Here is a 25,140-nt window from a genome sequence, read left to right as displayed (position 1 = left end):
ATAAACTGAAGTCCATGTGCGTTTCTGCAGTATACCCTGTGCTGGCGTTTTGTGCATTTGTTTTGCTTTTTCAAAGAGAATATGTAAGGAAAACAAGTGTCCCTATTGGGCATTTACGAGGTGATCCTAATTAAGCTCATGCCGTCGTCCCCTCATCCCTCCCGTCCCCGAACCGGCAGCCGCTGAAAATCCGCCAATAAGGGCTAGCGGCTTTCCTTCGGGGGAAGGACAGTCCTGGCAGATTTTTAACAGCTTACATTGCTGGAACAGAGGACGACGGGGAAAGCCTCCTTAGGATCTAGAGCAGGCATGGGCAAACTCGGCCCTCCAGCTGTTACGGATCTACAAGTCCCACAATGCATATGCCTTTATGAGTCAAGACTGTGGCTGTCAGACTCCTGCAATGCATTGTGGGACTTGTAGTTCCTTAACAGCTGGAGGGCCAAGTTTGCCCATGCCTGATCTAGAGGCTTCCCCCTCCCGAGATAAGTACCCACTAGGGGCACTTTTTATTCTTACAGATTCTCTTTAATAAATATGCGCATTCAACTAGTGAAATATCACATTAGCAAAATGTTTTCTTTTCCAAAAGTTACGTTTTTGATTTCCCATAGGACAGCGTTGTGTGTGAATTGCGCGCAATTTGCATATAGTATGCAGGAAGGAGGAATTTTTGTGCGATTTTAAAAAACACAAAAAAATTGCACGGGCCATATACATGAATTTGCATGCATTTTCTGCAATGCGGTTAAACACGTGTGAGTCTAATAAGTGCGCTTGCAGCTTCACTGTGGAACAAGCAACAGGAAATGTACCTGCTTCAAGAACTCCTCCAGGGCCATCTCTCCCTGAGCCACCAGCAACACGTCCTTGACAATGGCCTCGTTCCTCTGCAGATCGACATCCCAGATCTGGCCCAGGGTGAGTTCAGACACCACCCAATTCACGTGCAGTCTCTTCATCAGCTGCTTCCAATGGCGATCTTTCAAAGCTTCAGACTTCAGCTCGATCACCAGCATGTTCACCTGGAAACAAAGCAAGAGTCAACAACCATACTCCGACACACAAAGTATTCAGCTTCTTCTAGCGGTCTTCACTGTACCTTCATGTAACCCTTCAGCAGCCTCTGGACGTATTCGTAGGAGGCATATTGTCTCAGACGGGCTGGGAAATTCTTCAGCTGGTTCAGGAGCCCATCCAAGCTTTGCCGAAGCTGTAAATGATAAAAGTAGGCGTTACAGTGTTGTATGCCCACCCCTCGCATCACCTGCTCACTCTCGGGGCTCCAGGACTTCTCCAGAGCAGCCACTACTTTACAAAACTCCCTCCATCAGGCTGAACCCACCGTTTAACTTATTCAAGCAGGCCGTAAAGACTCATCTGTTCACCAATGCCTTTCAGCCATCTTCATAACTCCTCCCTTGGACTTTACACCACACCCATCCTTGTGTGCCTCTCTCCCACCCCTAAGATTGGCAGGTCCGTCCTCCTACGGTGCTCTTATTTGCTACCATATGGACTCCATGACTTATCTCTACATAGTTTGATCACTACTGCATTTTGTGTACCATTGTTAAACGCTATAATGCCCCTGCGTAACATTAACTACTTAAAGAGAGTCTGAAGCCTAAAAATTAGTTGTACCTGCTACTTATGTAAAGCAATATCAGCAGTGCCGAAACGCCACATCCCCACGGCAAAACGAGGGCTTTATATCCCCCAAATCCCGGGAAAAATTCCACAACTTTCCAGGTCGTGGATTTTGCTGCCCTGGGAGGCAGAGCTTAGCGCTGAAGCTCTGCCTCTACTGGAGTCAAAACTCCACTGATCGCCGCCTCTACCCACCCCTCTCAGTGAAAGGAGAGGCGGGGATTGGCAGAGCTACAGCGCAAAGCTCTGCATCTTACAGGAAGCACTTCCAGATTCTTGACCCGGAGATTTGGGGGTATAAAGCAGGCCTGTGGAGTCGGTACAAAAATCTTCCGACTCCAACTCCAGGTACCAAAAATGGCTCTGACTCAGACTCCTCGACTCCGACTCCTTAGTCTAATACTTAACAGGGCTGTGGATTTTGTACAAAAATCATCCGACTCCTCAGTTTATGAAATCAACGACTCCAACTCCCCAAAATATCCCGACTCCTCAGCCCTGGTATAAAGCCCTCGTTCTACCGCGGGAATGCACAGTTTTATCACTGCTCATACTGCTTTACATAAGTAGCAAGTAAAAATATTTTATTAGGCTTCAGACTGTTTAACACAAACTGAATGTATATATGCATCCAATTTGAGTTTCTGAAACTCCGTTAGGATGTAACTGTACTTCTGATGGGTGGGTACGTCAACCGTTCATTCACAGTGGGACTTGCATCTGAAATTGGTGAACAGGAATATTTGTTCCCTGAGCCAAAAGTACCTAGGAATGAACAGGACTCCAATCAGGAGCCATGATCATCCATAAAAATAAAAGCAAAAACTAATGTAAATAAAACAAAACAAAAACAGGAAAAATACACATTGATGCCGCTCTTAATAGGCCACCGCATGGAGAAGTTGAGTACCTTGCGTGGCTGTACGGACACCCATGGCTGTTCCTTCATTTGGTCAATCTGTTCCCAGACTTTGGAAAGTTCAGACCAGACTCCCTTCAGATCTTGTAATTCTTCCAAAGCCACCTGTATGCCATAAACATTCAGTTAGTAATACGGTCACAGTAAATGCTTGAAGTGAGAGGTCAGATAGGACAGAAGCCTCACCTGAACACGTTCTTCACTGCCGCTGAGGAGTCCCGTGTCTGTGAGCTCCAGAGCTTCTTTTGCTTTGGCGCATTTTTCACGGTCGTCTTTCAGCCGGCCAAACTTTCCTTCGTATATCGTGAGAGCCTGGAGCGCATCTTCAGGACGCAGGCTTCCCTGAAAGAGATAATTGTATTCCACGTAAAAAAAAAACTAGGTCATGACATCATACTGTGGGAGGGGTTTTGCCACAATATCAGCCATGCAGGCCCACCTGATAATCTATGCGAGAAAGGCTAAAGATATCTAATGGGAAATAGGGTTACAGCTACTGATTGGGATGAAAGTCAATCTTTGGTTACAATTCCAAGTATTTAAGTCTAATTAAGTTTAAGTTAATCAGTTCAAGTTTCCTTTAAATTTAACCCAAGGTGAAAATAAACTGATGAGATAAATAGTTGACTTTATCCTTACTCCTAAAAATTACTTTAGCTATCCTATGGTTTTATTTTAGATTTACACATTAACAAAGCAGATTGAATGTTTTGTGGTCTGTGCTCAGTGGCAGCCTATTAAAGGGAACCAGAGATGAAAAAATAAAGATTTTATCCATACCTGGGGCTTCCTCCAGCCCCATACGCGCTGATCGATCCCACGCCGCCATCCTCCTCTGCCCGCAGCTACGAGAACCGGCTCCCCGCTGTTCCGTAAGTCGGAGCCAGTCTAAGCGTAAGGGAAGTGCGCTCTTTGCGTATCTCTGCAGCAGTGTATGTAGAGATACGTAGAGGGCGCACTTATCCTGCGTAGCTGACTGATGACGTCAGTGACGGGAGGCGGTTCTCGTAGATGCGGGCAGCGGTGGATGGCGGCGTGGGATCGATCAGCGCGTATGGGGCTGGAGGAAGCCCCAGGTATGTATAACTTTTTTTCTTTTTTCATCTAGGGTACATCTCTGGTTCCCTTTAAGTGTTCCTGACTGAAAATACATGAACTACTTGGCCTACAATCTCCCTCTGCACTCAGAAGTTGAATTCTGCCAGGAAAAAAAAAAAAAAAAAAAAAAAAAAAACCTTTTATGGCTGTAATTTATCAGTGATGTTCACTATGTAGACTATAGTAAACATCACTGATAAATTACAGCCATAAAAGGAACAGACAAGATAGAAGGTGTCACTTCCATGCCTAGAAAATAACTCATTCAGGCAGCTAAATAAAACAAGTAAAAAACAACCTAGTTAATATGTTTTGTACTGTATATACACATTTATCTCATCATGACCAGTCGCCTCGGGTACACTTGAATAAAGATTTTAGTAAATATGGCGATCTACAACCAAAATCGGCACCTTTCCCCTTGGAAACACATATTGGCCAGAACTATCCTGAACCCCTTCCTAATGTGTTCATTGCTCCCGACCAGAGATGAAACATTGCTCAGCCTAACGCTATCCCTGACTGACGATATTCTGTCCAAGAACAAACATGCAGTTCTTACAGCCACAGGCTTCGTCTTCTCCCAGTCGGTCAGCAGGTCGATGCTGCGGCTCTCCACCGCTCGGTCCTCCTGAACGATCTTCATCTGCAGGTTGGCCACTTGCTGCTGGATGGCGGAGTCCTTGCGCCGCATGATGTCATTAAAGGCGCCCCATTCGCCCTCGATGTTGTCGATGTACAGCCAGGATGACGGGAACTGGAAGCGCTGCTTCTCCAGCAGGCGTTGTCCATTCCTGTACAGCTGCAGGGGAAAACAACGTTTTTATGAACACAAACGGCGTGAGGAGAGAAATTAAATGAATATAAAAGCAAATTATAGTGCAAACAACACAGTATATACTCGCATATAAGGCGACCCGCGTATAAGCCCAGTGCAAGTCAGCACCTCTCCCCATAGCCAGATGTGTCCCAAGAATGATAAAGCTGTGTCCCTGTTCAATGAACCGCTGACACGTTGCTGGCATGCTGCGCTCCACAAGCCGGGGGACACAGGTAGTCTCGAGCAGCGCACTCTGCATACCATGTTGCAGGGGATGGGAGCACAGAAACAGCAGGGAGCCAGCTGGCAAGAGCAGGATCGCTAGTACATGATCCTTACGCTCCTCTGCCAGTAACAAAACCTGCTCCACCATCCGTTTTGCTCCTCTGACTCGCATATAAGCCGAGGGGGTAACTTTTCAGCACATTTTTTGTGCTGAAAAATTAGGCTTATACACGAGTATATACAGTACATTAAAAAAAACCCGCACAAAAAGGAAGCAGAGGCAGGAGCCAGAAAAAAGAAAAAGAAAAGAAAAGGAGGTGGCGATTAGTCTATTGAACGAACAGGCTAGCGGGTTAAAGTCCAACTTCGTTCTAGATCATGTGATAAGGTGGTTAAAACTAGAGATGATCAATGAAATGCTAAGAATCCTGCATCAGCTCAGATTTGCATCTCTTTGACCATACCTAGCGTTCTAGCACCTCCACACACTTTTACATGAAAAAAAAGAAAAAAAAAAAAGTTTTAAGCAAAAAGGTCGAGCTGCAAAGAGAACCTGTACTAAAAAGAAAATGGATACTGAGGAAAGCCTTTTGATAGTCCAGACGCTTCCCGATCCCTCAACAAGCCCACCAATCCAGCACACGGGCCTTCTGAACACAACCCATCTTGTTGGGTATGTTCTCATGGCCTCAGTCTACGAGGACGGCCGCTCTGCGCACGTGTGGTTACGGGTGCGCCTCTTCAGTAGCACAAAGCTGCTCGTCCGCTAATGGCTTCATATGCTGCTGCACAGGCACAGCCGTACTTGCACACGCAAGGAGGGGAACGCAGGCATGAACAAGAAGGTCTTGGCCAATGACCATGGGGTTGGAGGACAAGGGAAGCATCCAGAGGCTTCCACCAGTCTGGATAAGTTTTTACTTTTTGAAGTGTATCTAAGATGGGGTGTTCTCAGGCTCTTTTAGCCGGGTGCTCCACCGGCTAGCTTTGGTGACCACCCGGCTGTCATCGGATCAGCTCCTCCTATACTGTAAGCAGAGTTGCGCAGGGAACTGCCGACCCCACATTCTCTCATCACGCCCCACCCGGCTACTTATTCATGCCACCCGGCTGAAAAAAAATTCTGGGGAGAACACTGGGGCCACTTGCAGACAACCGGGGAGTCGGAAGAGGACGGCATGGGAGTGATAAGGCCGAAGAGGGCTGGAGGAAGCCCCAGGTATCTATATTTTGTCGTTAAAAGCCCATTTCAGGTTCCCATTAACCTCCTTGGCAGTATGGACAAGCTCAGCTCGTCCATAACCACCGGAGGGCACCGCTCAGGCCCTGGTGGGCCGAATTTCTTACTTTAAAAAAAAAAACAAAAAAAAAACCACGCAGCTAGCACTTTGCTAGCTGCATGTTGGTGACGATTGCTGCCGCTGATGCGCCGCATTACAGCCCCCCCCCAGCAGCATGGCCAGTGAGTGCCAGGCAGCACTGAGGAGTGAATCGGGACTCCCTGTGACGTCACTACATCAATGACGTCATTCCATTCGTCGCCATGGCGACGGGGAAGCCCTAAAGGAAATCCCGTTCAGAACGGGATTTCCTTATGGGTATACGCGCCGGCGGCGATCGGAGAGGTGGGAGGGACGCAGCAGGGAGGGGGGGGGGGGGGGGCATCATGTAGCTAGCGCTAGGCTAGCTACTCGATTTAAAAAAAGAAAAAAATTAAAAAAATACTGCGCAGCAGCCACCCTGGCACATTTAATAGAACGCCAGAGTGGTTAAACTCTCAGATAATGCGATGATCATGCAGCGTCCTCGTGTACTTTAGTGAATCCGCATGAGAGCTATACTTACATCAACTTGTTTCTCGAACTGCTTGATTTTGCGTTTCAGAGACTGGACGTAGGTGATGAAGGTCACGGCGTCGGAGGTGCTTGCCGTATCCACGGAGTGCTGCTCCAGCTCTTGGCGGGACTGAAATGCACAAGACAGGCGTGTTACAATGATAACCAGTAGAGGGAGCCTAGAAATTCCGACCAATGATAGGACTGTACCTTGGAGATCTGTGAATGGAATTCGGTCATGTTCTGTCCCAGCATCTGGCCGAACTTGCTGAGGACCTCTTTGTGCCAAGAATCGTATTTCAGGTTGACTTTGGATTGAACCTGTCAGAGAAAAGTTCAGAGGAATAAGAATAACCACAGACGGATAAGCGTCACAGAGCCATATGGTGGAGGAACTGGATAACCCTCTAACGTTCTAACTCCTAGATGTAAATGAGCAGAGCTCCCTTTCTAATACAGGTGCGCATGGAGTGGTTCTCCTTTGGTAAAGTAACACAGATGTTTTAACCTTTTCAGAACCATGCAGAGGTTCTATTATACACAAGAATTCAGCATTCACATTTTCAAATGGTATTAAATCTTCTCCCAGTTGTATAATTCCTACACCTCCTGCCTAAAATGATCTCATAATTGCAAAGTGCTACTACTTTAGCTCTGGCCCCTCCCATTGTCACAGTGCTGTCACACTTAGCTCTGGACCCTCCCATTGCCCTAATCCCATACCCCTACAGTCCTGTCTTTTAGCTCTGGCCCCTCCCAGCACCACAGTGCCGTCACTCTTAGCTCTGGCCCCTCCCCACTACCAGTGTCATTACTCTTAGCTCTAGCCCCTCCCATTACCCTGATCTCCTGTCACTCCAGGAACCCTATGAGAGATGTCTGACGTCATTAAGGCCCGCCTCCTCTGCCATAACCTGAACAGCGGCTCACCATTATTTGTAATACTATCCTATTAATGTACAGATAAACTGACCTTTCCATAGTCAATGATGACGGGTCCAAACTCCTTCCTGGTCTCGGCATTGTCGAATGTCCCGCGGGCCTTGCGGATCTGCACAAGCAGGGCCTGCCACTTATTTAAGTCTTCTCCCAGACGATTGTAGATGTTTTCAGCTTGCATGTCCCACAAGCACTGGTACTGCAGCCACACCTGTAACCAGCATGCAAAGTGTAGAATACCAATGACAGCTGAAGCACAGCACAAGGAAACCTGACCACTTAATTATCCAATCAGGCACACCACTGCATTAGCCCAGAAGGTTTAAGTTATTTTACTACAGAATTTAAGGAGGTATTCTTTAGAAAAAGGTTACTGCAGGGCCTTTCCATTCGTTTTGTAGTAAACCATTAACAGCTTCAGTAGTTAAGGTAAGTGCATTGCTTTTGACCTCAGTCAGCAGAACTAGTCATGCTGTAAATTCTTGGAATGCTTTAATCTCTCTCTACTAACAGAAAATATAGAAACTGAAAGCACAAGTCCTCTGTTATCTCACACTGCCCTCTGGTTACAAGTGCACATATATGCACATTACAGCAGTACTAATTAACCTCCTGAGCGGTATGGACGAGCTCAGCTCGTCCATCACCGCCGGAGGCTGCCGCTCAGGCCCTGCTGGGCCGATTTTCTTCAAATAAAGTGCAGCACACGCAGCCGGCACTTTGCCAGCCGCGTGTGCTGCCTGATCGCCGCCGCTCTGCGGCGATCCGCCGCGAGCAGCGGCGAAAGAGGGTCCCCCCAGCCGCCTGAGCCCAGCGTAGCCGGAACAAAAAGTTCCGGCCAGCGCTAAGGGCTGGATCGGAGGCGGCTGACGTCAGGACGTCGGCTGACGTCCATGACGTCACTCCGCTCGTCGCTATGGCGACGATCTAAGCAAAACAAGGAAGGCCGCTCATTGCGGCCTTCCTTGTTTATTCTGGGCGCCGGAGGCGATCGGAAGAACGCCTCTGGAGCGCCCTCTAGTGGGCTTTCATGCAGCCAACTTTCAGTTGGCTGCATGAAATAGTTTTTTTTTTATTAAAAAAAAACCCTCCCGCAGCCTCCCTGGCGATCTCAATAGAACGCCGGGGAGGTTAAAAGAAGGGAAATGTAACACATAAGAAGAAATAGACAGCAGGAGCTCTGCCTAGGCATCTCTCCCCTACATAGTAAACAGAGGCTTAACCCCTTCAGTGCTCCCTGCAAAGTGAAACCAACTTGTATACTTCTGTTTTAAGAATATCCTTTAATTGCAATTTTTTCCCCCCATACCGGTTACACTGTGGCTAATTTTTCCAGCAGTGCCATAGTCCTACCTTGACATACTGCTCCACTTCTGTGACGATGCCCATGACCGCGTTGTACGCCTCCTCCAGCCCCGCAGGGCCGTCGGGCATGCGAGTCAGGGCATTGCGGTAGAATTTCTCCTCCTCCGTCAGCTCATAGTGCACACCGACCTGTTAAGACAGACAATGTTAGGGACAAGTCGCATCTACAATGCCTGTTGACAGCAGAGTTTTGAAGTCTGTAGCAATCGCATCACCTGATATCTCTGGCTCTGGATTCTGGGAAGGGACAGAATGGTCATTTTCCAGCTGAACATCTCCTGATACAGCTTGTATCTGCAGTCTTCAATGGGTGGATTGAGGTAGATCACCTGATTGGTGATGCGGAGTTCATGGACAATATTCTGTGGAAAAGAAATGTCAGAAGCATCTTTATTATCAATTCATAGTTTTTGGGTAATCTCAAATAATCATAAGTATAATAATTATGAACAATATATATATTTATTTAACAGGAGGAATCCGCAGCGCTTTCAAATATAGTCTGCACGCCTACCCTAGTAATGAAAAAAAAAAGTCATCCTTGTGTAAGTGTCTAGTATTGGACAATCTGTGCACAGGCTGTTTTTGAAGCCAACAACCTTTTCTGTATCTGCTTTGAATGTTCTGTAAGTTGCCCATGTGTGGGCTCTGCACATTTATGCAGCTCGTCAATTCGGATACAGCCTCTACTTGTAAGCGCTGCAGTTTCCTCCTGTTATACAAACATGTAAACGGGCCCCTACACCTAACTATTTTCCCGCCGATATACAGCAGATTCGATCACTGTGATCGAACCTGCTGTGAAATCATTGCACAAACGCTGACAGAACGATCGATTTCCATCCGAAATCAATCATTCTCGTCAATTCCTCCGTGCGGAAGATTTAGCACGATCGCCGGTGGGTCGGGTGGGCGTCAATAGTGGCGTTCGAATGCCCGACAACAGACGTTAGCGGCATTACCTGCTCCGGCCGGCGCGTGTCCCCCGGGCTCCGCTGTCTTCGCCGCGCTGGGCTCCGGCTAGCTTGGCTTCACTGAACTTCCTGTCCCGGCATGAAGTTTAAACAGTAGAGCACGCTCTACTGCTTAAAAACTTCCCCCGGCAGGAAGTTCAGTGAAGCCAGCCGGACCCGGAGACCAGCGCGGAGAAGAAGACAGCTGAGACCGGGGGAGTCGCGCCGACCGGAGCAGGATATGGGGGGGGGGGGGGGGGGGGGGGCGCTTCAGATTGTGATCGGTGGAATTTACCGGTTGGTCGATCTGATAGCAAAATCGACCAGTGTATGGCTACCTTAAGTCTACTTTTGGCTAGCTGCATTAATGTGTATCAATTTGCATTCAATTTATTTAGATAAGGGATTAGTGCATAGTTTGCATCTGATTTACATTCAAGGTGCGTCTACAAGTGCCTTGGGGGCTCTGCACACCTATTTGGTTTAATTTCATTTGCAGCCTAAAGGTGCATACACACATAAGACTATAGTCTTTGGAAAATGAAAGATCACAGACCAATCTTACCACCCTTCATGTAGTATGAGAGCCATACCTACAGTCTTTTCTATGGAGCTGAACTCCACATCAGAAAAAAATCTTTGCAAGATGCTGCACAGACACAAAAGATGAGTATCTGCTAAAGATCTGTTCCTGCCAAAAATCCATTCCTGCAAATTGCAATGATAGTCTATGAGATCTGCAGATCATCATACACACATGATTTAACTGACATTCATCTGCAGATCAAGCAATCTGCAGATCTAAAAATCCATCCTGGTGGATCTGATCTGCAGATGAATGTCAGTTAAATCATGTGTGTATGATGATCTGCAGATCTCAGACTATCATTGCAATTTGCAGGAATGGATTTTTGGCAGGAACAGAACTTTTGCAGATACTGATCTTTTGTGTCTGTACAGCATCTGTGTGTGCAGCATCTTGCAAAGATTTTTTTCTGATGTGGAGTTCAGCTCCATAGAAAAGACTGTAGGTATGGCTCTCATACTACATGAAGGGTGGTAAGATTGGACTGTGATCTTTCATTTTCCAAAGACTATAGTCTGATGTGTGTATGCACCTTAGGAGTGCTGCCTTTTTCTTGCTGTTCCTTAATAAATATATTTAAAGTGAACCTCCAGACTAAAAATCTACTCAGCAGCACTGAAAAGGCGTTTAAAAAAGTTTCACAGCATCAGAACTTTGTTTTTCTCATTTAAGCCTCATTTTTGCAGCACAGAAGAAAACTGGCATTTTTTCCCCGATGCTGTGCAAAGCATGATGGGATTTCTGATGATTAGGTTCTCGTTCTGCTGTTTTGGTGCAAATTTTTTTTTTTGGGGGGGGGGGGGGGGGGGGAATTTAGGATTGAAGCCTAGTGCGCAGCTGGGACGGGTGATCAGGACCAGGGATGCTCTTAACTTCGAATTCGGATGAAATTCGAATAGGGTTATTCGAATTTCATCCTAATTACAGCAGCTGTGGGGGTGGCCGAGGGGGGGTTAATCTTACCCATCAGGCGTCTTCTTCGCTCGTCCCACGGCGCCTCCCACGCTGCGTTCCAATCTGGCATCACTTGACTATACACTTCCTCCTTCAACTCGGAAGGAGGAGGTGTATGTAATCACGTGACGCCGGATTGGAACGCAGCGTAGGAGGCGCCATGGGACGAGCGAAGAAGACGCCTGATGGGTACAAAAAGATGGCTGTTCCCATGGAATCACAAACATTTGCCTGTTCTTTTAAAACCGAGTGGGTAAGAGATTATATTACCTATCTATTCTAATTAACATAACTAATGTAACTTAAAGAGAACCTGTACTGAGTAAAAATATTTAAAATAAACACGAGGTAACTTCAAATGAACATTGCATAGTTACCTTGCCATCAATTCCTCTCAGAAGCTCACCATTTTCTTCTGACAATAATTCCTTCTAGTTCTGACAATATTTTGTCAGATCTGAAATATATCAGTTGCTGTCAGTAAAATATCAGTTGCTGTCAGTTATAGCTGAGAGCAAAACGGATGTACCAGGTAATGTCCATGTTTCCCTATGGCTCAAGTGGGCGATGTTACAGTTTAACTGTGTGCTAACCAGAAAGCGGTTATGAGTAATGGCCAGTTTGAAAATGGAGGACGGAAAATTCCCTTGATCACAGTGAACAAACAGGACGCAGGACAGGAGAAAGACACTGAGGAGTAGACTACATGGAAGGTAAGTATGACTTGTGTATGCTTATTTTGACTTTTAATTTTCAGTACAGGTTTTCTTTAATGACAGTATGATTAGGCTGAAGTTTCCCTTTAATAAGGAATATATGCCAATTGGCATTCTTATAGGAGTTCTAGTGTGCATTTAGTAGTTGTGCGGTATAACATATGTAACCGTTTTGTATTCATGCAAAAATCAAATGCACTTGTTTTCCTGACCTCAATTTTTACAGCAGATGTAATGTCTGAATACATAGTCTAGACATAGTACACCTTGAAGCTCGCATACCAACTATTAAGATAGAAGAGGCAACTTAGAGGTGAAAGGCAATGTATATATGTAGTCTAGACATCGTACAATTTATAACTTGTGTATAGGGCTGCTTGAGATGCAAATATTTCCAAGTTCCTGCAGGATTATGCACTGTAAATTTGTATGCAAATCTATGCAGTGTGAAAATGGACCAATTTAAACCTTTGTTGGACTTGATAGGTACATTTTCAAGCTGTATAAATTTACAATCCTGTATGAGCTCGGAGATATATACAGCTCATTGAGAATCCCTACTTCCGTACTAAGAATCGGCTCCAAGCCAAGGTCATCACATCTGCAGCTGGGAAGGACGTGTCTTCCCTACATGGATGAAATGCACATAATTCTCATATAACTCATGTATATATCGGCTCAAAAAGTTAAGAACAGAAATGCACAGAAGTATCTATACAGTATGGCTTAGATGGTAGAACAGTATGTTCAGTATTTTAATTTCATGTACTTTAAACGACCAAAGCGGTTAGATAATTACGATATTTAAATACCTGTTATAACCCTGTTCCAGGTAATTTTTTGTATGTTCTTTGTGTGTAACACAATAATACATTTTCTATATAAAAGGATTCTGGTCTAAGGCCCAATGCACACCAAAACCGCTAGCGGTTTTTGGAGCGGATTTCAGAGTGATTCTAGGCATGTTTAGGGCCGGTTCACACGGACGCTTGGCGGCGTCTACCGTCAAGCGTTCGGGACCCATCGGCTAAACTCTCCCATTCAAGTGAATGGGAGCGTTTAGCATTGCGTGGTTACAGTCGATTGCATAAACGCGGCGTTCTGATCCCTATTTAACGCATCGTTTCGGCCGTCCCTAGAAGCCACATGCAACGTCCAGGGACGGCTAGCCGGCGCGGCTTCATGTCACCCTGCGGGGACGAGAAACGCCGATCGTGACGATCTCCGTACTGCCGCCACCGAACGAGACGTCACAGGACGACGCAACTTCCTGGCCGCCCCAACGCTGCCTGCTGCCCGTGTGAACCGGCCCTTCGAGAGATTTTCTAAACATGCCTAGCGTTTTTGTGTAGCAGATTACAAATATTGTTACAGTACAGCTTCTGTAACAAAAACGCCTGGAAAACCGCTGATGTAGCGTTTTCCACAGCAGTTTGCGTTTTTTTCCTATACTTTACATTGAGGACGAAACGCTTCTGAAAACTGAAAATGTGCAGCCGGAGGCACGTTTGCGGTTGGGGAAAAAAAAAAAAAAAAAAACTAAAACCGCTGGTGTGCACCATCCCATTGAAATACATTAGCCAGGCGTTTTCACCGGCGGATGCGGCTGGCAGATCGCTGCTAAAACCGCTCAGTGTGCACTGGGCCCAAGGCTAGTTATTTCATTGAGGGTATCCGTGTTACTTTAAATAGATTGTTGGTATGACAGTGGCTGAGAGCCCATCTGAATAACTCTAGGAGAATTAATGCTTAATTCAGTTTAGTTTTCTGCACAGTTGGTTCACCTGTTTTATATAGGCACTAACAATAAGAGATGTATGAGGAGACAATAGTCCTTACCTTAATTTTGGGCTCTCCGCCTGGTTTGTGACTGGCTTGAGGTGCATCTGTGTCCATATCAACGTCCGCTCTATCCTCAAATTGACCCATGAGAACCTGTGTCCAGGTCTTCAATCCAGCCTGGAGACGAACTCCCAAGATCCTCTCAATCTATGGAGGAAAAATAAGACAAATACATATATATTTTGTATTATGAAAAAAAATCATCTACAGACAAACTTCGCACTTGAATGTTCAGGTTCTCGGTAGAGATAGTCAATGAGGTGCAAATTTCAACAACCCTTTTATTCCTAACTGCTTACCTCCATATCAAGTTTGTTGACCCAAATGGGAAGGTTGGAATAAGAGTGAAGGTTCAAATCATCAACGGCCTTTTGGATTCTGTTTAATATCTCTGAGAACATTTTGTGTTCGTACAGGCAAGTCTCCAGAGAACGGACTTCCAAATCAATCTTCTCTTCAATTATGAGCAGATCATCCACCTAGGTGCGTTGAAAAACAAAATACCACTGTCACGGTTTTCTTTTATCCTATTGAAACGCATGGAAAACCAAAGTCTTGCATAATACATACCTTCTCTTGGAAGTTGAAGACTGTTTCAGCCAAACGTTGGACATAAGGATCCAGCTTGTAGGACTCCCAAACCAGAGCAATTCCTTCAGCAATCAGAGCCTGGACCTCCTTCTTCAGTCCTGCAACCAACAAGCTAATGCTATTGCGCTCTTCCACTTTCTCACACGTGCGTTCGTAGGTGCGGACACTTTCAATCAGGGAAATGGCAAAGGGATAGAGCTGATTTGCCTGGTGAGCTTTGTTGACAATGGCCAGTGGTACACGGAAACCAAGCCATTTCAAGTTCCGAACTTCTTTGGAGAGCGTTATGATCTCTGGCAAGAAATTGACTTTCAGCTTGAGTACATTTCCAGTTCTTCCTCTGGCACGGGTGCTTTCAATGGTAAAAATCCGCCCAGAAACGCCAAGGTTACGCTGTTGAACCTTTCTTGCCCAGTCATCAAAAATTTCTTGGGTATTGAGTTTCATACGGAAGCTGTCCCCATCCTGTTTCAGTTTCTGTCCTTCAACGTGGTTTTCCCAGCCTTTGCCAAGAACATCTTCCACGCGCTTCATGTAGGCAGTCAGCTGCCGGTCTATCTGCTTGGCCCAGATGATGGAGCCGGATACTGGTGGAAGGTCTCGGACGTGACTCATCTTGCAAGCCTGGCTTTGTGGATACTGTACTTTGAATTTGTCATGGAGAGATTCAATGTCATCCTTCACCCTCTGGATAAGCTGAGTTTGGTACTCACGAATGGCTCCCCTGATGTGGGGTCTAACGAAGAGGGCATTAAAGCGAGAGAAGATTCTGAACATTTCGTTGGCATTTTTGGCTGTGCCAAGTTGATCTCTCAGACGGGCTGTGATTCTGGTCTCAACTCTGTCTATTCTTTCATCGTATCTTTTTAACGCCGCTTCCCACGCTTCCGTGCCTTCTTTTGAGACATCCAGACCATCAACTTCCTTGACGTTCTCATAGGCAAGATTGACCTCCTCGATGGCGTTGGCATCTGCAGCATCAAACAGGACTTCTGCTACTTTCATGTCCTGGGGTTCTGGTACTTCCCCCTGGTTCTGCTGAGCAACTGCAGTAACCTGTTGAACAGAGAAAAACAAAACAGCTATTAAGGGCTCATTTCCACTATCGCGAATTCGCATGCGTTTTTCGCATACAAATTCGCATAGCAATACAAGTCAATGGGACTGTTTCCACTTGTCAGGATTCCTTTGCGTTTTTCTGTGCAGAAAAAATTCGCATGGCAGAGCCATCAGAATTCGCATACCGCTATGCGAATCGCATACAATGTATTTAATAGGAAATTCGCATGAGGTTTTTTTATGCGAATTTTCATGCGAATTCGCATAGAAACAATGGAAAAGCACACCAGCATTGCCATGGTTAAATTCGCACACATCGTCATCCATGCGAATTCGTGTGCGAATTCGCGTGAAAATTCGCATGGACCCGCATACGAATTTCGCATCCGCATGCGAATTTTTACCGCGGCGATTCGCACCGCACAAGTGGAAATGCAGCCTTAATGGTGACTTAAAATTAAAACAAAATGGAACCAATGTCCACCAAGCTAGTACAAAAGGTAGATAATTGAGGCAAATATGATCAATGTCAGATCAAACTCCACTGGTCGGAGATCTGTAGACCTGGACAATTCTTTAATGTCCAATTTGTGTCTGGATAGCAAAAGACATGACCACTCTGAGCCTCACAAACCTCTTACCTGTCTTCCTAATGAGCAATTAGTGCCAGATGTTTGAAAGTGGCTAGTTCTCGGTAAACTTTCACCGTTTGGCATGGAAAGTCTCGAACAATGTCAGATTGCCACACCTATTTTTTTGTTTTGAGGAGTGCAGCAAATAAGGAGAGGATCCCCAACATTAAAGGGAATCTGAAGAGGGATATGGAGGCTGCCATGCTTCTTTCCTTTTAAACAAAGCAGATTGCCTGGCTGTCCTGATGATCCTCTGCCTATAATACTTTTATTCATAGATCCTAAACCGCCAATTGGCTCCTTTACTAATCCTTCCCAGTGTTTTGGGCCAATGATGCTCATCAGCCATTTTGTGCACAACCTGCAACTATTTTAATGGCGTGACACCGGTTTAACCTCCCTAGCGATAATCACGAGTTCAGCTCAGGGTGCAAAAAACAAAAATACGCCAGGAGCAGTAATCCCAAGTTGAACTCAGTCATAGTAGCCGCCGGGAGGTCTATATAGAGCATACATGTCAAACTCCGGCCCACGGGCCAAATCTGGCCCTCAGAGCCATTAAATTTGGCCCTCGAGTAGTTTTACCACTTTACATTATGTTTGGCCCACTCTAGACCACCAGGGAAGCTATATTGGAGGTGAAGCCCTAGAACACAAGGGAAGACATATGGGGCAGGTAGGGGGAAAGCACTAGACACCAGGGAACTGTATAGAGGAGAGAGGGAGCCACTAGACACCAGGGAACTTTATAAGGGAGGAAGGTGGCCGGTAGACATTGAGGTTGACCCGCGAATAGGTCCCAGTGTACAATTTCAGCCTGCGTTGTATTTGAGTTTGACACCCCTGATGTAGAGCAATGCACGCAGCGGGCGTTTTAAACTCACCTCCTGGGGGATCCAGACATCGGCCGCCATTCTTCTTCCTCTCGTCCGAGGCTCTGTTCCCCCTGGTGAGATCACCGTCTGTCGTCAAGACGACGTCCGGCAATCTTACTATAGGGCACCACCCGGAGGACAGAGGGAAAACTGCAGCGCTCGATCCCAGGAGGTGAGCGAGTGCAGGGCCCGTTGCAGATCTCTAGCAGTAGGTTTCTCCCCCCCCCAGGTTTTAGGATCTAAAAGCATGCAAAAAAAATTGCACTGCTTTTAGATCCTAAAATCCAGAAAGAATCATACTGCCAAGGGGGTTAAAGAGGAACTGTCGTGAAAATCTAAAAAAATTTCAAACACATACAAATAAGAAGTACATTTCTCCCAGAGTAAAATGAGCCATAAATGACTTTTCTCCCATGTTGCTGTCACTTACAGTAGGTAGTAGAAATCTGACATTACCGACAGGTTTTGGGCTAGTCCATCTCTCCATAGGGGATTCTCAGCATGGCCTTTATAAAGACATTCCCTGAAAGAGATTTATACAAAGATGCTGACCAGCTTCCCTGCACACTTTTTTTGGGCAGTTGGACGCACAGCTGCCATTCACTAAGTGCATTTTGAAAATAAAGAAATCCCTGTAAACCCCCCATGAGAAGATGGGCTGGTCCAAAACCTGTCGGTTCTGTCAGGTTTCTACTACCTACAGAAAGTTACCATAACATAGAAGTAATTTATGGCTCATTTTACTCTGGAAGAAACGTACTTCTTAATTGTATGGGTTTACATATATTTTAAAAATTTTATGATTTTCGCGACAGAGGTCCTTTAAAGAACCCTCGCAATAATATAAAACCCAAGAATTAGAGCAACTGTCATGATTGTCTAACAACGGACTTCGTGAAGGACTGAAGCCATCTGGAGAAGAACTAGAGAATTGTACGTTTTGTCTGCCATTCACTTATGAACAAGCAATACTTCAGAGGAAAGAAAGATGGCAGCGCACCTGTGGTCGGAGGACCCTCACAATGACCGCTCTCAGCTGTTCGTGCTGCCGCCTGAATTTCCTCATCTGGTCCAGACGCGACTGAAGCTTCCTGTGGGCGGGGTTAATCCTCCACACCATCTTTAGATTCTCCTCTCGCTTTCGCTTCACGATGTCTCTCAGGAGAACCTGCAGCTTTTCATACTCGTCATCCCACGTTTGGAAGACTTCAAAACAGGCGACCATGACCTGAAATACAAAGTAGTGACAGTGAAGAATTAATTTGTTTCAGTCATCAGTGACTGGGGGTGATCACGTTCAGTGGGAGGCCAGTATTTCAACCCAACAAAGGGCGGGAAGAGGCCTAATGTATGTACTGTATGCTGAAAATAATTATACCTTCTCAAATTCTTCATAAGCCACATGCATGAGCTTCCTGGTGCCCAGGACCTTCAGCAGCTGAGAGCTGAGGTCCCGAGAGATGGCTTCCACCAGCCGCAGGGCCCGCTGAATGGGGTACTTGGTGTTGCGGATCTTTCGCAGGTGGGTGAAGATGGCCACCAGGGCCTGTCTTATTTTATCCAGCTCGGTGGCTGACAGCAGGTCATTCAATGGGAAGTCCTTCATGAGCGGATTGTAATCATTCACAGTTTCCAAGGCTTGCTTGAGGCCTAGCAGGAATAAAAAGCATCTCAACAAATGCTAACTGATAGCAATAACAAAATCTGCCATTTAAAGAGAATCTGTACTCTAAAATTCTTACAATAAAAAGCATACCACTCTATTCATTATTTTCTCCTGGGCCCCTCTGTGCTGTTTCTGCCACTCCCTGCTGCAATCCTGGCTTGTAATTGCCAGTTTTAGGTAGTGTTTACAAACAAAAAACATGGCTGCTAACCAGCATGTGATAGGCTGAGAGAAGCTCAGTCTGTGACTCATACAGAGCCTGGAGGGGGTGTGGAGAGGGTGTGTATAACTTCTACCTATCACAGCAGAGCAGCACATTCCTGCCTGAGCCGACAAACCTGACAAAGGAAAGAAGATTAGATTATGTAACAGAGATAATTCAGCCACTGTGCAACTAGGAAAGGCTGCAGTAAGACAGACCACATTAGAACAGGTATAAGAAATTATAGGATAGAAGAAATAAAGCTGAACATTTTGTTACAGAGTCTCTTTAAGCTTGAAAGGATTTTGTTTAAAAGGGAACATAAAGCGAGAGGCATATGGTGGCGGAGTATTAATTTCCTTTTAAACAATATCATTTTCCTGGCTGTCCTGCTGATCATTCTGGCTGCATTAGTTTCTGATTCACACCAGAAACAAGCATGCAGCTAATCTTGTCAGAAACACCCGATCTGCTGCATGTTTGTTCAGGGTCTAGGGCTAAAATAATCTATGGCTATAAGCATTAGAAGCAGAGTATCAGCCACAGGACAGCCAGGCAACAGATTATGTTTAAAGTTAAATAAATATGTTAGCCTACATATCCCTCTGACTTCAGGTTCCCTGATGCAGGGGCATCAAACTCAAGCATAAAGTGGGCCGAAATTGTACACTGGGACCTAGTTGTGGGCCAACCTCAATGTCTACTGACCACCTTCCTCCCTTATAAAGTTCCCTGGTGTCTAATGGCCCCCTCCAAAACCCTATACAGTTCCCTGGTGTCTAGTGTCCCTATTTCCTCTATACAGTTCCCTGGTGTCTAGAGGCCCCCAAAACACCCCTATATAGTTCCCTCCCCTTCCCATTGAGTTCCCTGGTGTTTAGTACTCCCCCACCCCCACCCCCCCTTCCCCATATGGCTTCCCTGGTGATCTACGACTTCACCTCCAATGTAGCTTCCCTGGTGGTCTAGAGTGGGCCAAACATAATGCAAAGTGGGGAAAACACCTGAGGGCCAAATTTAATAACACAGAGTTTGACATGTATGCCTTAAAAGGAAACCTTAAAGAGAACCAGAGACGAAAACACAATAGATTTATACATACCTGGGGCTTCCTCCAGCCCCATCAGCCTGGTTCGCTCCCACGCCGCCATCCTCCATCGCCGGGACCCGTCACTTCCACTGGACGCGGCCAGTTGTACGCATCCGCAGGGACTCCTTCCGTCTTGCCGGCGCCTGCTTTAAGCATGCACCTGCGCAGTACGGAGGGAGCGCACTGTGCTTGCGTCGACTGGCCGCAGTGACCGGACCCGGTACCGGCGATAGAGGCGGCGGAGGATGGCGGCGTGGGAGCACTCCATGCTGATGGAGATGGAGGAAGCCCCAGGCATGTATAAATATACTATGTGCTTCGTCTCTGGTTCTCTTTAAAGAGAATCTGTATTGTTAAAATCGCACAAAAGTAAACATACCAGTGTGTTAGGGGACATCTCCTATTACCCTCTGTCACAATTTCACCGCTCCCCGCCGCATTAAAAGTAGTCAAAAACAGTTTTTAAAAGTTTGTTTATAAACAAACAAAATGGCCACCAAAACAGGAAGTAGGTTGATGTACAGCATGTCCACACATAGAAAATACATCCATACACAAGCAGGCTGTATACAGCCTTACTTCTGAATCTCAAGAGATCACTTGTGTGTGTTTACCTTCTGTCCCCAGCTTCTCTCATGCACTGAACATTACAGGCTTCCTGCAGACAGCTCTGCCTATGTCGTTAATTCCTCAGTATGTGACAGACCAGCTCCTTTCACAGCCTCCAGAGGAGGATTTTTATCCAGCTCTCTTCTATCACTGATAAGATAGCAGAGAAGCTGCTGGCTTATGTAAATAAAACACACTGGAGTGTGCATAGAGGAACAGTTCAACACTGAAGAACTTGGCAGCCTTCCAGACACAGGCCGACAAGTCTGACAGGGGAAAGATACATTGATTTATTACAGAGATGGTTATAGTACAAAGTGCTGCAGTGAGCCAGAACACATTAGAATAGGTTTAGGAACGTGTAGGATGGTAGAAAAAACGTTGTAATTTTTGTTACAGAGTCACTTTAAGTGTTATAATAAAAAGGGGGGGAAAAAAAAAAAAAAAAAAAAAAAAAAAGGCAGTCTCACTTACCTGGAGCTCTTACCGGTCCCCTGTAGTCGCCCTGCGCTGGTACTAAACGACCCTTCAGCCCCCCCCCCCCCCCCCCCGCGGCTCAGTTTAGTTTCACCAGCCACTGTGCTTGCACAGCTCTGGCCGCGCAGGTCCTCATTCACATTCCCGCCCCAGGGCGACTGCAGGGGGCCGGTAGAAGCCCCAAGTACTTTTTTTTTTAACTCACCCAGGTGAATTTGTATAGTTTAGGAGTACTTTTAAAAAAGGAAAAAAAAATACTACATCGGGCGCTAATACTAAACACAGCATGCCAAGCTTAATGGACCTTCTAGATATGAAAACAACAAGAGGAAAAAAAAACAAAAACCAGTAAAGAGATTTAGCTAGATGATGGAACCTAAGGAACGGCATAACATACTCACCAGTGTCTGTGTCGAAGCTGACCGTGGCATGAAAGCGCTTGCCGTGCTTCAGGATATCCAGAGTTAGCAGCACTTCCGGGCTCTCGCGCTTTTCTTGTATACGATACAGCGCCCTCTCCAGGTTCAGCCAGAAGCTGATCTCCTGCAGGGCCGTTCCAGAGGCTGGATCCCGGTCCAGTTTTGTTACCTGAAACCAGATAAGAATCAGTGGTCCGTCCACCTCACAAGCAGATATACAAACCCTGACATTTCACTGGCATCTGCTTAAGGTCACAGTAGTGACATTTCCAACGTTCAGGCAAAGGTAGGTCGCAAAAGCCATTTTGTTTTTAAGACAAGCCTGAGGCCTCTTGCACACTACATGCGATTCCTATTTTTTATACGTCTGATTTTGGATTCCGATTAAAAATCTTAGCAGCAGTAGTTTTTTTTTTATAAAGCGGAATCCAAAATTGGATCAGGGAAAGAATAAAAAAATAAATAAAAATCAGAATCGCATGTAGTGTGCAAGAGGCCTTACTTTTTCTAGGCTGTGGTCATGTGATTATGCCTACGGGAAATTGCAGAACGGAAAATTAGTCATCTGTAAATACTGTATTTCCCTCCCAGCATGCATCTGATGCTGTAAGATTATTATTATTATTATTATTTTTTTTTTTGCATTTCTTATGCTGACTGACACTTGAGCGTGATGCTGGGGATTATGCTGTTGGGGGGGGGGGGGGTCTTTGTATATATGTATTTTTGCACAATATTAGCAAAGACACCCTCAGACAGTTTTTTTTTAATGGGACTAGTTCCTCGTATTTTACTGAAATAAGTTCTATACTTAATGTTATATGAGTGGTGAAATTGCCCACCACTTTCTTGTACAATATAGGACTGATTGAGTCAATTACCAGTTCTGACAATATTTTCAGAAACCCCCAACCTGCTGCATGCTTGTTCAGGGTCTAGGGTTGAAAGTATTAGAGGCAGAGGACCAGCAGGGAAGCCAGGCAACTAGTATTGCTTAAAGAGAGTCAGAAGCGAGAATAAATCTCGCTTCAGACCTCATAGTTAGCAGGGGCATGTGTGCCCCTGCTAAAACGCCGCTATCCCGCGGCTTAACGGCGGTCCCTTCACCCCCAAATCCCCTCGGTGCAGCGGGGGAGCGCTTCCTGGTTGGGGCAGGGATAACCGCCGCAGCCCTGCCCCACGCGCGTCTGTCAGACGCGTATCTCCGCCTCTCCCCGCCCCTCTCAGTCTTCCTTCACTGAGAGGGGCGGGTGAGAGGCGGCGATGCGCCGCTGATAGACGCGACTGGAGGCAGGGCTGCAGCCGTTAGCCCTGCCTCCAGGAAGAAAATTTATGACTAACTTGCGACCAAGTCTTGCGGGGGTGGGTTTGGGGGTGAAGGGACCCCCGTTTAGCCGCAGGATAGCGGCGTTTTAGCAGGGGCACACATGCCCATGCTAACTGAGCTCTGAAGCGAGATTTATTCTCGCTTCAGAGTCTCTTTAAAAGGAAATAAATACGGCAGCCCCCATATTATTCTCACCTCGGGTTCCCTTTAAGGCTCAACATTCTGCACAACATGCAGGTTGGAATGTGTGTACAAGTCTTTTGAACAGCTTTGTTATTTTTGAATGCAGACATGTAGTGCACTTTGTCATTTAATTTGTGCGCATAGTATTAAGCGAATTGGTTGGCGTGTGTACGTACTTGTCAGGTTAACAACTTGTGTGGTTGGCCATGTTGTGCATGAAGTTGGACGTGTGTATGAGCCTTAACACGATACAACACTACTGCTTCTAGCATGCATGTGAGTCAGCAAATTTCTATAGGCATAATCATGTGACCAGTCCAGGGAAATCTAAAGCTTTATTGTGTTATTACAGTTTGTGTTGCCTCTGGAGACACTCATTGTCTCCGTTGGGTTAATAGCTAGAGAAAGTAAAGAGGAAGTCTCCAACAAAAAGAATCGAATTCTAAAACAAACGTAACCGTTGTTAATCCACTGCCGCTCTCACCAAATCTACAAGTGACAATTAGAGTTATGACTTGATCCTTGATTTATACTTCACCTTCTGTATTTCTCTGATCCAGCGGTTGACCCCGGACTGCAGCTGGTTGAGGAAAGTTGGATCCTCCACTTTGTCCCCGAAATCTGTGACTTTGGGTTTCTCCCCTCGCTCGTAGCATTGCTTGGCCACGTTCGTGATGATTGGGTGGATCATGAGGCTGATCTCCGGGATCTCGATGTTTTGTTGTAAGTGAAGGAGACCCATTTCCAGCTCCGCAATCTTCTTCTCCACGGAAGGAGCCATCTTGTCACCGTCCCTGGTGAGACACAAACGCATCAAATGATTTACAACATTCCCCATGCTGGACTATACAGTACTGACCAAGTTACAGTACGATACAGAAGAAATACAAATGCCCGGTAAAATCTCTCTAGGCCTATCCTTGGGTCTAGCAGGCATGAAATGCCACAAAAAAAGGCTCTTTCCACCTTCAAACCTTTTGCCACGCCCATAGCATATACCACATTATAATCATTAGTGAAAATACTGTAATTTTCTTATGGCGCAGTGGGGACCACTATGCCTGAAACAATAACTACTCATTAAAGGCGCGTACACACGCCGGACTTTAACTGCTTGTCGACCGTGTCACTCCGATGGGCGTGGCCGCGGCGGCAGCAGCCCCAGGAACGCCTAACGCCGATCGGCGTAAAGTCCTGGGGCTTCGTTGTGCAGGAGATCGTGCGCATCTTCTGTTTAGTGGGTGGAGCTCTACTCCACCTTCAGTCTCCCAGCAGCGATCGCTGCTCGGAGACTGTTAGACGACGAAACTATTTACCATGTACAGCGCTGCGATCTACTGGGGACAGCCATGTGACACGGCTGTCCCCTTCAGAGTATCGGCGGTGATCACAGTGATTGGCTGGCAGGAGGGGGATGGGATTAAAAAAAACAAAATGTATTTAAAAATATTTGTAGATAAATAAACATCCCAACAGGGATGAAACCCCACCAGCAGAGAGCTCTGTTGGTGGGGAGGAAAGGGGGGGGGGGGGTAAATAACGTGTGTGTTGTGTAACCCTGCAGCTTGGCCTTAAAGCTGCAGTGGCCCATTTTAAAAAAAAAAAAAAATGTCCTTGTCTTTTGGGGGGGAGGGGGGGGGGGTCCTGAAGAGGTTAAACTACGGGTCGTCACACCCGCCCATAGGACGGTCGTTCTGTCGACAGTTTACACATTACTCAAACAAAACAAAAACATTTTATTCCACTTCATTCCATCCAGTGTTTTAAATCACTGAATATTTTGTTGTGGCAATGTCACCTTACTGCCAGAAACTGGAGTTTCTTGAAGTGAACCTGACATGAAGGAAAAAGTTGAATTTTGCTTGCCTGAGGCTTCTCTCAGTCACCCCCTTGGTGTCCTCCTGATGCCGTCTCTGTTCATCTCAGGTCCTCTTTAATGGGTGTGATAGCTAAAGAACACCTCAGGTTTCACACTTACCTGGAGCTTCCTCCAGCCCCCTATAGTCCACCTGGTGCCCTCTGTTCTCCCTCAGTCTGTCCTGATAAATTCCCCAACTGGCCCAGTCGTCGGCCACAGCTCTCAGATAGAGCCCCTGTGGCTGGGAGTG

General features: G+C 46.1%; 1 protein-coding gene across 1 annotated transcript in view; it reads right to left on the bottom strand.

Moving 5' to 3' along the window:
* Nucleotides 1-25,140, bottom strand: part of DYNC1H1 (dynein cytoplasmic 1 heavy chain 1) — a 148,790-nt gene that overhangs the window by 101,054 nt on the left and 22,596 nt on the right. Inside the window, exons 4-20 of the mRNA XM_068254710.1 lie at nt 23,571-23,826; nt 21,505-21,691; nt 18,438-18,709; nt 18,060-18,287; nt 14,473-15,549; nt 14,202-14,381; nt 13,900-14,049; nt 9,067-9,213; nt 8,840-8,980; nt 7,521-7,697; nt 6,758-6,868; nt 6,558-6,677; nt 4,230-4,469; nt 2,756-2,911; nt 2,561-2,674; nt 1,103-1,213; nt 816-1,025 (exon numbers count right to left, since the gene is read on the bottom strand). Coding sequence (XP_068110811.1) covers nt 816-1,025; nt 1,103-1,213; nt 2,561-2,674; nt 2,756-2,911; nt 4,230-4,469; nt 6,558-6,677; nt 6,758-6,868; nt 7,521-7,697; nt 8,840-8,980; nt 9,067-9,213; nt 13,900-14,049; nt 14,202-14,381; nt 14,473-15,549; nt 18,060-18,287; nt 18,438-18,709; nt 21,505-21,691; nt 23,571-23,826 — 3,877 coding nt within the window. The remainder of the gene's footprint in view (nt 1-815; nt 1,026-1,102; nt 1,214-2,560; nt 2,675-2,755; nt 2,912-4,229; nt 4,470-6,557; nt 6,678-6,757; nt 6,869-7,520; nt 7,698-8,839; nt 8,981-9,066; nt 9,214-13,899; nt 14,050-14,201; nt 14,382-14,472; nt 15,550-18,059; nt 18,288-18,437; nt 18,710-21,504; nt 21,692-23,570; nt 23,827-25,140) is intronic.

The sequence above is a fragment of the Hyperolius riggenbachi genome, chromosome 9 (assembly GCF_040937935.1).
Source record: "Hyperolius riggenbachi isolate aHypRig1 chromosome 9, aHypRig1.pri, whole genome shotgun sequence".
Taxonomy (NCBI): domain Eukaryota; kingdom Metazoa; phylum Chordata; class Amphibia; order Anura; family Hyperoliidae; genus Hyperolius; species Hyperolius riggenbachi.
Note: the sequence above shows the minus strand (reverse complement) of the source record. Positions and strands in the feature narration are given on the sequence as shown.